The sequence below is a fragment of the Mus caroli genome, chromosome 2 (genome assembly GCF_900094665.2).
Source record: "Mus caroli chromosome 2, CAROLI_EIJ_v1.1, whole genome shotgun sequence".
NCBI lineage: Eukaryota > Metazoa > Chordata > Mammalia > Rodentia > Muridae > Mus > Mus caroli.
Window position 1 is genome coordinate 18,615,033 of NC_034571.1, and position 12,700 is coordinate 18,627,732.

General features: G+C 41.6%; 1 protein-coding gene across 2 annotated transcripts in view; it reads left to right on the top strand.

Annotated features, from left to right (window-relative positions):
* The window catches only part of Gad2 (glutamate decarboxylase 2), a 67,055-nt gene that overhangs the window by 983 nt on the left and 53,372 nt on the right, over positions 1–12,700 (top strand). For both annotated transcript variants that reach the window (XM_029474674.1, XM_021151030.2), the window contains 6 exons: positions 349–408; positions 601–750; positions 1,702–1,935; positions 6,272–6,362; positions 6,836–6,948; positions 11,888–12,003. In XM_029474674.1, the coding sequence (XP_029330534.1) occupies positions 349–408; positions 601–750; positions 1,702–1,935; positions 6,272–6,362; positions 6,836–6,948; positions 11,888–12,003 (764 nt within the window). The remainder of the gene's footprint in view (positions 1–348; positions 409–600; positions 751–1,701; positions 1,936–6,271; positions 6,363–6,835; positions 6,949–11,887; positions 12,004–12,700) is intronic.

The following is a 12,700-nucleotide window of genomic DNA, read 5'->3' on the forward strand; positions in this document are numbered from 1 at the left end:
TCTGAAAGGCAAGCGCGGTGAGAAACAAACAGCCCCGGGTTTAGGAAAGGCAGCCCAGGTGATGGCAGGGAGAGTCTGGAAACCCGAGGACCTGGCGAACAAAGTGCAAAGGGCGGCGGTGTGGGCTGCTTTCTTTCTGGGACACCGCAAGTCGAGGGCTGGTCCCGGCGTCAGATTCCCTCGGACTCCCCCACCTGCTGAAAGCAGAGTCGCTAGCTGGTGGCCGCTCCGAGTTTGGCGCTGGGCCCCCAGACTCTGGACTCAAAGACCTGGTTCACTTGGAACGAAAATTCTCACTCGCCCGTCTGTTTTCTTTCCGATTCGCGTTTCTCTGCCTGGCGATTGCAGCGAGAGCGTGGTGCCAGGTGGCCCAAAAGTTCACGGGCGGCATCGGAAACAAGCTGTGCGGTGAGTGGTGGCACTGATAGGGAGAAGGGCTGGCAAGGTCGGGGGCCCGCGGCTGGCGGGAGCAACATCGCCGGCTCCGCTCTGAGCCTGCAGCCTAGGTTGGCCGAATCCCTGGGTTGCGGGTGGGTGGGAATGTAGGAGCGGAGACTATCCCCAGCTGACTCAGGTCCCGCGTTCCGTGTCTTTGTCCAGCTCTGCTCTATGGAGACTCCGGGAAGCCAGCGGAGGGCGGCGGGAGCGAGACCTCGCGGGCCGCCACCGGGAAGGTCGTCTGCACCTGCGACCAAAAACCCTGCAACTGCCCCAAAGGGGACGTCAACTACGCGTTTCTGCACGCAACAGGTAAATGGGCCGGCTGGCCAGGACCATGCTCCACTCCGCACACTTCTGACCCCTCCAAATGGATGTCAGGGTCGGGTGAGAACTCTGAGAATCTTCCACGGAATTGAAAGGATGTGGGGTCTGTGGGCTGGAGGGCGCCGAGGCCCTGGACTTCCCCAACCAGAATCAGCGGCCACAGCGCCCTGCACTGCGCAGCCTCGATAGTTGGAGGTGGCAGTGTGTGCATTGGTAGACTTCTTGGTGCTGCCCCAGCCTCTGAGTAGCACAGATTTCCAAAATACCCTACAAAGTAGTTCAAGTAGTTCGGAATTGCAGGGATTTTTAGGTGTTCGACTGGATCCAAAGTAGTTTGTAACTGTGATTTCAACAAGGAACGATCCTGTTTACCCGAGCCCAAGGCGCTAAATTTTACCTACGCATGCATGATTCCCAGGCTCACAAACAGCGCGCACACACACACACACACACACACACACCAACTTTGGAAACATCTGGCCTTCAAAAAAGCCAGAGATCATAACTTGGCTTGAACAGCCTTTCCTGGTTTGCTCGAAGGCGTTTCTCAAACATTCGGAAGTGGAGTATTGACAAACCATTAAGATGATTTACTCAAATGTAGGACAAATGCTTGTGAAACAGACAGATTGAGACACTCTTTTTGGAAAATAATAAACCAAGCAACATAATATGTTACAAATAAAATACGAAACTTAATTCCGGAAGGGAATTTTATTCGCTTGTTTCCAGATGCTCTGATTTTGCTTGAAACAGGGTCTTCTCCCCTCTAACCCGATCTGGTCTCCAATTCCCAGAGATCCCCCTTACTTCAGCCTCCTGAGCACTGTGTGTACGGTGCTAATCAAATCAGCTCAAAGCAAAATTGCCCATTCAGTAATTGCCTGTATCTTTGCATAGCGAAGTCTAAAGTGTCCTTCCCATTCTGTTCTTTAGACCTGCTGCCAGCGTGTGACGGAGAAAGGCCCACTCTGGCATTTCTACAAGATGTTATGAACATTTTGCTTCAGTACGTGGTGAAAAGTTTCGATAGATCAACTAAAGTGATCGATTTCCATTACCCCAATGAGCTTCTTCAAGAGTATAATTGGGAATTGGCAGACCAACCGCAAAATCTGGAGGAAATTTTGACGCATTGCCAAACAACTCTAAAATATGCAATTAAAACAGGTACTGTGCAACCAGCAATAATAAAGGGGTTTTTTTTTCTTCTACAATTTTCCTTTTTTTTCCCTATAAAACCGTTTCTCCTATGTTGGATGGGTCGTGTTATTTTCAAAATTGCAAAGTTACATTCGCTTAAAAATAGTCATTATTGGAGTGATTCAAAGACACCTTGCTAACAATAACCGAGCTGTCATCGGGGTATAAATTGTCAGATTGGCACGGAGACTAATCGGAGGTTGTAGAAGCAACCATTTGTCAGCAGGAGCCAGTACAAACGACCCAAAATGGGGAAAGAAAGGGTATGTAAAAGGGGACCCGGAAAAACTAAAGACGGAATCCAGTATGCCTGAACTCCAGGGCATTGTTGGCAATTTCCTTGACATGGACCTAGTCAAGAACCCCAGCTAACCAGCCTCCATAATCTTCAGGCTGGAGGTAGAAGGTTAAAAAGCGTTGTTTCAAAAGACTAAATTTTAGATTTGAATTCCAATTTTTCTCCTGGTTTGAAAAAATTATGGAGACACTCGAGTGTGTGCACCCCTCCCCACCCCCACCTCCACACACCACAATATAGACTAGCTTAGCAGTCCAGCAGTATTACTCAAGGATTTGTCTCCTATATGGCTACTGAGTATGTGGATAAGAATACCAACACCTTTAAGGGGCCATTTTAAACATGTGTAGAATACTCTATTAGAGTCTCAAGGCAGCCTTTAAAACAGGATAAAACGATGCTGAAGTCCAGGTGCAACATCATTTGAGTACCTCCCCAGCTTTCTTCCACCCAGATCCTGAGTGTAGGGCTTTTTTTCCTACATTGTCTCTAATCATCTTGATACATTGTGAAACAGAGTAAAGTGATAAATATAAATGCCTTTCTGAGCTGGAGGAGGGAAGGCTTATGGATTAACAATGATTTGTAGAATTAAAAAGGTTTACTGGCAACTAACAAATGTGAAATATTAAGTAACCATTAGTTACCTTGCAAACGTCATGTTTTATGCTGCCATTTTGTGGGTAGTTTGTTAGGATAACAAACTGCAAACATTTTAACATTTTTGCTACAAAAATGGTTTAGACTTTTCTCGCCTGAGCATTCTTTATATGGTTAGAGAAAAAGGTTTGCACAGAAGCCTCAGAAAATTGATTTATTGTGTAATTATTATCCACTTTGTAAGAATGTAGAGGTGCAAATAGATATGAGGGGAAATGAGTTTAACTTGTTGATTTCCATGGATTATAGATATTTTTTAGATATCGTCAGTTACTCCTCCTGAAAAGCCAGCAGGATACACATGCCAGGCATGAAAAGATACTCTGCTCCCACATACTTTGCACATACGCATCCACACAAACTGGAGCAAGGCTTTTAATCCTTTTCTGCTTGACCCATTCCCCACACCTTACATTTAAATATGCTAATGGAAACTACTACCATTTGTTTATTCTGCTCACAAATAAAAAAAGAATACACACTTTTTTTTTCCTCTTAGTTTTTAAAAGCTGCTAGCTAGTCTTTGAAACGCATTTAGAATTAAGACAATGGGAATTGCCAATCAATGGAAGTCAAAGTCCTGTGTAGCAATGCTCTATTTGGAGAATAAATGGGTCCATTAAATTATCAGATTTTTGTTATGAATTTTGAAAAACTGTTAGTCAAATATTGCTGTGGTGCATCTCGTTTAAAGTGAAGATGAAAATCTGTTAGATTAGGATGAATATCTCAATATTATTGATTCCATGTATTGTCTCCTGCCCATATATCTCTAAGTAGCACCTCAAAAAAAAAATCATCATACGTAGCTTTTGTCTTCAACTGGAAAGCTGGTGGCTTCTTATGCTGTTAGTGTCCTGTTTGGCAGCTGACACTACCTAGTCTATCAAAACATTTGCCCTCCCTGTCACCATCCAATATTCTTATGATACTTTGAAGACCATATCACCTGGTCCCTCTTAACCTAATTTTCATCTGGCCTCGAAATTTAGAAAGGATAGAAGGGTAGTGGAGATTTTTAAATGAGGTAGGTGTCTGTGTCACGTTTAAATCACTTGTAAAGTAGTGTTAGAACTAGAAACCTCCATGAATGGTAGGATTCTAGAATGGTATCTTCTGGGATTGCTTTCTTCATTTGCATTGGCTGGGGGGGGCATAGAGTAATGTTAATTTAGTCTTCAATCTTTAAGAGAAACCTTAGACAAAGGGAAATGAACAAATGTAGGAGGAGCATCCTTCTGTGGGTTGTCAGTTTCCAGACCGCAGTTTTAGAGGACTTTTGGCTTCTCTCCATCTGTCTGAGGAGAACCAGGTCTCTTTTGCCAGGTACTAGTTTTTGTGCATCCTTTAGGACTCATTTGCTAATCTGTGCAGGAGACTCCTCATGCTCATATCACACGGACCAGGGGCCACTGCAGAATGCCAGCTCTGCTGGAACTGTTTCTTATGCTCTCAGGCAGCCCTGGATGGGTGCAGTGGGAAACCACCAGAGGCAGTGCACAGAGCCCACAGGAGCAGAGCAAACGTAATTAGGGGGATATTTCTGCCAGAGCCCCAAATGGCATGCTGTTCTGGCCTGTCAAACTACCTAGCTCTGTAGTTTCACAGTGAGGGAAAGCTGTGGTGCAGGAGAACGTCAGATAAAATTGCAGACCGAAGGGGGGGGGGAGTATATGGAGGGAAGGAAACCCAGTAACAGAAACATCAAGCTTGCATTTAGTTTACCATGAGTATTTGTTCAGAGCTCCTGCACACTCCTTAGAATTCCTCTCTGTTTTATGCAGATTTTTTTCTGCCAGAATTTTCACAGTTAAATCCTGTGTGGTAATAAGTAGGTTCATCTAGAAATGCATATAAGTTATAAAATAAATCCAGATTGATTTTCACACTCAAAAAATGATTTGGGGACAGAAGAGTGGAGGGCCCTCTGGGGAGAGAAGTAGGCTATGATGTCTGCTTTGGGCTACAATGAAATGGGGAGTCAATGAGGCAGAGAGAAGGGGGTGGCGTCTTGAAACAGCAACTGCAGCTGCTGAGGGACATTATACCTTTTCTGAATGAGTAAACTGATGAAGTCAGAATCAAAGGGACTGCAGAAGAGAAAAGGGGGCAGGACATGATTTGCGGCCATAAAAGAGGTAATGCCACGAATTAACTAGAGGTGCACAAATAGCAGTGCCTCTAAAATGTGCTCCTTCCCACTGCCTGTCTGTTTCCATTGTCAAACTCTATAGCTGCATGCCTAGGGCTGATAAGAGAGCCATCTAGTCCCAGAGATAAGCAATGTGCTTTTTCCAGTGCTGTCCTTTATCTTGTTTTGCCCACACTTGGGATGTGAGACTCACATCACAGGCACTGGACAGATGTCCAGCAAATGATAGATACCATTTTTATCAGATACCACTTCCATAATTAAGCTTCCTCCCAAATTGCTGTTGCTAAACACAACATGGATCTATTGCTAGGTTTCTACAGAATAAGATGGGAAAACAAACTTCCAATGAGATATTTATAATCACATTTCAAATAACAGCCTCCAGGGTATAGAGGGTATAAATAGAATGTCAATCTACTTACAGAATTTTAGAGAAATCTAGAAGTTAATTAGATAATCCTTTTAATGGGTCAGTCTATCCATGAAATATATTTTTTACATATCTGTCAACAAGGCAGTAATGCTGACTGTTAAGCTTTGTTCTAAATCTCAACTATGAGGGACCCTGTTGACTATAATCAAATATTCAGACAGAGAACTGTCAAGAATTAGCTTTGTCTATGCCATCTCTAGATGCTCATCACCTTTGAATCCAAGACTAACCACTCAGCAGAGTGTCCTTTTTTTTTTTTTTTTTTCATTTTTGTCTTGTCTTTGTAATCATCAGTCATTTGTCACTGATATTATTATGGATGCTGGCATGCCTGAAGGCTGTCATGGTATGACTGATTCTCAGAACAACTCAACAAAAGGACTGTTATCGGTATCAATGCAAATAAGAAGAATGATTTGGGATACCATACTGTTTTTGTTTGCAATTATATTGGAAGTATAGTACAAAATGATCTAATCTTCACATTGCAAAGTATATATTATTGTTATAGGACTATTTAGAGTATATCTTAGGGAATACTGAGCCCTAAGAAGCCAGAAGAAGGGTTGCTTGAGCCTGTGTGCACCTATGTGCATGTGATCATGTGTCTTGTGCTCACAGGCACATTTGCATATTTGATTATGGAATATGCATCTCTTGTAACTGAAGTGTCTTTCAAGATCCTTTAGATATAAAAAGCATATGTTTGGGAGATAATTATTTTCACTGGTTGCAATCCTAATTCCATTTTCTTCAGGGCATCCCCGATATTTTAATCAGCTGTCTACTGGATTGGATATGGTTGGATTAGCCGCAGACTGGTTGACATCAACAGCAAACACTAACATGTAAGTAACTGATTACACAAAACCTCTTTTGTGTAAATCCCTTTGCATTATGTATTCTTCTCACTCTGGCATAATTAAAGAAATAACCTTGATGTGTTTTTCATTTTATCAAACTATGCAAATATTTAAAATGCAAAGGAGACTTTTAAACATGTTGATTTAAAATAACACATTACATGAAAGAGAAATAAAGCCCAATGTTGCCTTTTAGATAGTCCTACTATGTAATAGTCTGCATTCAATGTGGTAAACTAGCCCTGCACATTATACCAATATTTGAAGATCTTGCCTTTAAGGCAACAGAAAAATTAGCAATATTTCATAAATCTTGTATACATAATTTTATATTTTATATGATAATCTTTACATCAGTGAATGTGTAAGTTTTTAAAAAGGAGAAATTCTGTGATATTACAATAGTAAATAATTTATCTGAGCTATATACATAAAATATGGTCATTTATATATTTCAGGTTCACCTATGAGATCGCCCCTGTATTTGTGCTGCTAGAATATGTTACACTAAAGAAAATGAGAGAAATCATTGGCTGGCCAGGGGGCTCTGGCGATGGAATCTTTTCTCCTGGTATCTATATTTCATTTTTTTCCTCTGTTTTGTTCTTCTGGTATGCTATATTATAAACATCTGTTCTGTGTTTATGAGCAGGTCACTTAAGCTGTGTTTATGAAAATAATGAGTGTGGCTTAGTCCATTGAACACACTTTGGAGTTTACTAATCCCGTGCTTAAATGCCAATTACTTGTGCTCAGCAGAATATAATCTAACATGATATCATCCTGTACTTCTACCATACCATGCATATAAGATGTATGGATGGTGCTGTTCAAAAGAATACTAATAAAGAAATTCACCCTTGCTGCATTTCTCGGAATGAGTGAAATGAAAGCATCAATTAACACAACACTCAGTGTGTGAAGGTGTGTACCGAGCTACATTCCCTCCGGAGAGCCCATTCCCTCTTTCCTCTAGTCCCTGGAATAATGAGCAGGGAAGTGGATTTAGACTAATTTCAAGGAGGGCAAGGAGTGTGTGGAAAGGTGGTTTCTTAGAGCTAGAAGAAAATTCTGATTTCTTTGAGGTATTTTCTCTCCTCTTTACCATGCCACCCTATCTTTTCCATTTTGCCTTTGATTACCAGCCACTGCCTGCTAAGCTCTGTTATTTACACTTCTCCAAGCCCAGAGAATCAACATGAAGCAAAATGCTGTGATCTTGACTTGATTCCTAGATGAAAAGGTAGTTAGGAAGGCAAAGGGATAAGTCCCTGACCCATGGAAAAGAAGCCTAGTGTCAGAGCAGAGTGGTACCTAACCAGTGAGAGGAAGCCAGTCTTCAGTAAGCTGTTATGGATGGGTGGCAAAGGAGAGACTAGAGTTACCCCTGCAGCTATCAGGCACAGCCAGGCACAGCCAGGCACAGCCAGGCACAGCCAGGCACAGCCAGGCACAGCCAGGCACAGCCAGGCACAGCCAGGCACAGCCAGGCACAGCCAGGCTGGATTCAGATCCCTCTTAAGCAAGTCTGCAAAGGCAGTGAGAGATGAGAGGGCCTGAAGATGAAACAATGACCAAGCAGCAGTGGCCTTGAGGACAAGACTTGTATATGTCTGTCTAACCATCTCACCATGTTGTTTCTTGTACTTAAGTACATAGCATGTTTTTTCAGATGCTAAAGGGAAAAGTGTTAGTTAAATGGGACAGAAAATTAGCCTTTAAAAGCAGTCATTGAACACTAGTCGTGATGGATTCTTTCATTTTCTAGGCTAAATTGTACTTATTCTCCCTTCCTGCTAAGTTTGTGGATTTGTCTTTTATTGTCTGATATTGATGCTTAGAACATATTTTTTATGTAGAACTATGTACAGTTACAAGGGTTACAATGCCAACATCATTTCTACCTTATTCATTCTCATACAGGGTTGATTGTAGGATTCAGTTGTTCCTAAGATGTACCAAGAGCAACATCATGGTTCAGTTTTTATAGCTCACAGAAGTAGGAATCTATTGACTATGAAATTTTTACTAGTCTAAATAGGGGACATGTCTAATTATCTAGCTTGCCATGGCACCTACCTATATGTCCCAGAAAACACACACCCCAAGCAATCCTCATGGTTGGTTCTGCTAGGTTCTGTATGACATAGTGGATGGCGGCAAATCAGTAGGTAGAAGCTATGGAGCTTCATCCTTTGAGCCTGAAGACTCATATGTTCTAACCGTGGTGTAAAAGCCATAGATGTAGTGTTATATTGTGATATAAACATTCCAAAGTTAGAGTGGAGAGCAACAGAAAACAATGTAGATCTGTTTCTGATCAACTTCCTACAAGAAGAGGGATGGTATATAACATCCTTAGTTGCTAGTAAAAGTTTCACTAGGTAACAGCAAGCCTTGCTCCTAGATTAAGGAGTTGAATGATTCAAGGAACAGGAACAGAAAAAGTAGGTTCACACACACGTCCTGGTTTCCTCTGGTCCTGGGAATCAATCTTCACAGTTGGATCTTTGACTTGGACACAATGCTTAATGTGTTTTGACTGTTGTTCAGTTCTGTTCATCCATACCACAAACACCCAGGAACTTGATCCTTTCTGAAATTGCCTCATGATTCCTGGAAGAATTCTGTATATGAGATTTACCTACACTTGCAGAGAGCACTCTAATCTTTGGCGGGTCAAAAAGGATAAGGACTGAGGGAGAAAAGGCCTGCCTTAGTCTCGGTTCTTTTCCTAATGTAATCATTAGAGGCTGTAGGACTTGGGCATCTCTTTTCATCTTCTTGTAGTTTTGCACAAATCCCATCATCATCCTCAGAGCTACAAAGCCTTTTAGCTGTAGGATGACAAAGATGCGAAATGAGGAGCAAGAGACCAGGATTGAAAGCTTCTTGAATAATTACACATGATGCTTCCTTTGTTTATATTCCCCTTCCTTTTCTAACCCTCCATCCCTCACCACCACCCACCACTCCCCACTCACCAACCAACCCCCGCCAGCCTGAGAAATGCATCGAGAGCATCAGTTCTCAACTAGGGAGCCAGTACTGCCCTCCCAAAAGAACAACTGGAATGTATGGATATTTTGGGTTGTTAGTGGCTTGAGAGAAAACACTGTTTTCAACTGGAATCCATGAATGAGGCTAACTACCCAACATTACTTAAGACAATCCTCTTTAAGGAATTCTGCACCTCAACATATCAATGAATGCTAAGGACTGAGAAATCATAAGCTAGAGTGAAACTTGCTCAAAAGCTTTCCTTTGAGTTCAGCATCACACAGTCTGTCCTGGGCATCTGATCCAAACATACTTGACCTGTTTTCTACTATCCTGAATCTCTAGGACCTAACAGGGTAGCAACTGCCTGCATTCTGACTGTACAGATGCCAATGGCTGGTTGATGGCTCTATACCCACTGCCCTGCCTGTATTAGAGCCCAGGGCTCATAAGGCAAAGGTCCTCATAAGGCCCTGCGTAGGCTCTTCAACTTGGCAAAGCCTGCCTGATCCTCAACTAGAAGAAAAGACTAATCAGACCATCCGTGAAATGATCCCAAGAGTTTCGTTCTTGGAGTGGGGCAGAGAGAGAACACTTTGCCTTCTGGCTTCATCTAAGCTTATTCAGTGCCTTCATGTTTCCTAGAGAGCACAAGTCCTAAGGTTCTGAAGAGTCCTGCAGAGTTTCACTGCTTGTGAAGTGAGACCCTTCTTACAGAGCAGAGTAAAACTTGATCAAATAAAACCTTGACAGTCTTGGAGGAAGACAAAAAAGAAATATAATTCTACATGTAGCTGAAATCAGCAGCATTTCATTAATGAATGCAATTGTATCTCAGGTATATCTCTGAGAGAAAGAACTTTTAGACGGAATCAATAGAGGATGAGGAAATGAATGTGGATGTTTATCCCACATTCTACAGGAACCATTAGCAGGCTGCAGAATAAAGGGTAGCTTATTTGTCTCAATCCAAGGTTTGCTGGAAATGAAAAGAAATAACTATTTGCCACCATCATAATATAAGGATTTTACAGGCCTAACATTGAGTGGCTATACACATAAACTAAAGAGAAAAGAAAGAAAAAAATCTTTTTTTCAAAAGTCTCTTCTAGGTGAGTATAGTGGTACATACACGAATCTCAACATTTGCAAGGCTGAGACAGAAGAATCATGAATTCAAAGCCAGCCTGTGCTATATGATAAGACTTTTATTCCCCTTGAAGTCTCTCTTCCCACTCCCTCTTTGTCTCCCTCTCTGTCTTTCTGTCTCTCCAGGGTCTCTGTAGTTCTGGCTGTTCTGGTTCTCACTGTGTAGCCCAGACCCACCTTGAGTGCAAGCACCACCACACTCAGCATTTAAAGTGCTTCTTTTACTGTAGTTGAGGCCCAGTTTGCTTTCCTGATCCCTCTTAGCTGTATCTTTGAATCTGAGAATAGACTTTATAGGAGCTAGAAGGCTTTCCCTGGACGTTAGGTTGTGCTTCCTCCATTTTCCTGCTCATGACTCCTTTTTACCTGGAAAGTTTGTAGTCTACCTGGGTAGCTAGACATATAAAATAATCATACATATAAAACATTCACTGATAATAAGTCTTAAACCTTATTTTAAATTCTTTATGTATGATACCTTTGGACTTATTAAAGACAAAGATGAATTTGCAAAATAATGAGACAAAGATGTTTAGTTTGCAGAAATAATCAAGCCTTAGGTGTTTACTTGATACTGCACCATGCAAAGGTGTCACCACTTTTAGAGTTACTCCTTATTTTGATTTTATAATAATCAGTGCATTATAATGCCACATTGCATCCATATTCAATATCAAATGGCAGAAATATATTTAGGGTCATTTTAGGAATCGTTGAAAATTTTGTCTGAGTTCAAAACCAACATTCATTCATCAGTTATTTCTGAACTCATGTCAGCAACTCAAGCAGAAAGTTTAAAATCAAACATTCTAATATAATACCATCCAAATATGTACCAGCTAAGTATGTACCAGTTAAGTCAAATAATGGAGAAATAGTAATCTTTGTTTTCTATAATTAAGCCATTAAATCTCTGTAACAGCAGACATTTTGTATGTATAGTAAAAATGCATTGCTACTCATAACATACAATAATCTCATAACTGACACTTTAGGCAGCAGTGGCATTGCATGCCATGACACAGAGGGCAAAGTGAGCATGATGTGTGTTTAGAACCAAGGTTACAGTGGCATTGTGTGATGTGACATGAACTGTTGAACACTATCAGAAACATCCCAGATGTGGATGATACATGGTTGATTTTGAAATAATTTTTGGTCCTGGTGTGTTCAGAAACATTTTACTGTTCGCGACTTTTCAGAATCTTCTCCCCACCAAATTAAGTTATATGCTCTCATATTGGGCTGTGACCCACGGTTCAAGCAATTGACCTATTCTAGGTCAGTGAAAATCCAAAGTGCCCCTTGCATGAGAAGTGTTGATAGAGAATGGAAAACAGTAACTGTTTTGTGCCCTCTAGGTGGCGCCATCTCCAACATGTATGCCATGCTCATTGCCCGCTATAAGATGTTTCCAGAAGTCAAGGAGAAGGGGATGGCAGCGGTGCCCAGGCTCATCGCGTTCACATCAGAGCATGTATGTGTTTATGTTCTTTTGAGCATAAGATCGTATCAATGGGCCCAATTGAATGAATAACGCCCGGAAATGCCTTTTCTCAGGATGTGCTCTTTCCAGGAAACATATCTTGAGAAAATGAGGGGAAAGTTGAGTTGAGCTGAGCTGTCCGTTGGGATATGCTCCTTATCTCTGAAATCCAAGGAAACCTCAAAGATAAAGCAGAATTTATATATTTTATTTTAACGAATTATTTTTAATTATGTGTATATCTGTCTATGGGTATGTGCACATGAATACTGCTACTTACAGAGGCCAGAGACCACCCTGGAACGTGTGAGCCACCTGATATGGACGGAAACTGAACTCTAGTTCTCTGCAAGAGCAGTACCTGGATCTCTAACCACTGAGCTGTCTCTCCAACGCCAAAGCAGAATATATCTCATTCCAGATCCCATTCTCCATGTGTCTGTAATACTGTATGATGAGGGATAGGAGCAAAAGAAAAGGCAGTGTGACGTTCAAGTCTTCCAAATCACTGATGCAGTGCTTTATATAATCCAAACTCTACGAGGCCCTGTTGGACTCCTGGTTAAAGCTGGAGTTTTAGGGATTAGATAGTGTCTTAGTCAGGGTTTCTATTCCTGCACAAACATCATGACCAAGAAGCAGTTGGGGAGGAAAGGGTTTATTCAGCTTACATTTCCACANTGCTGTT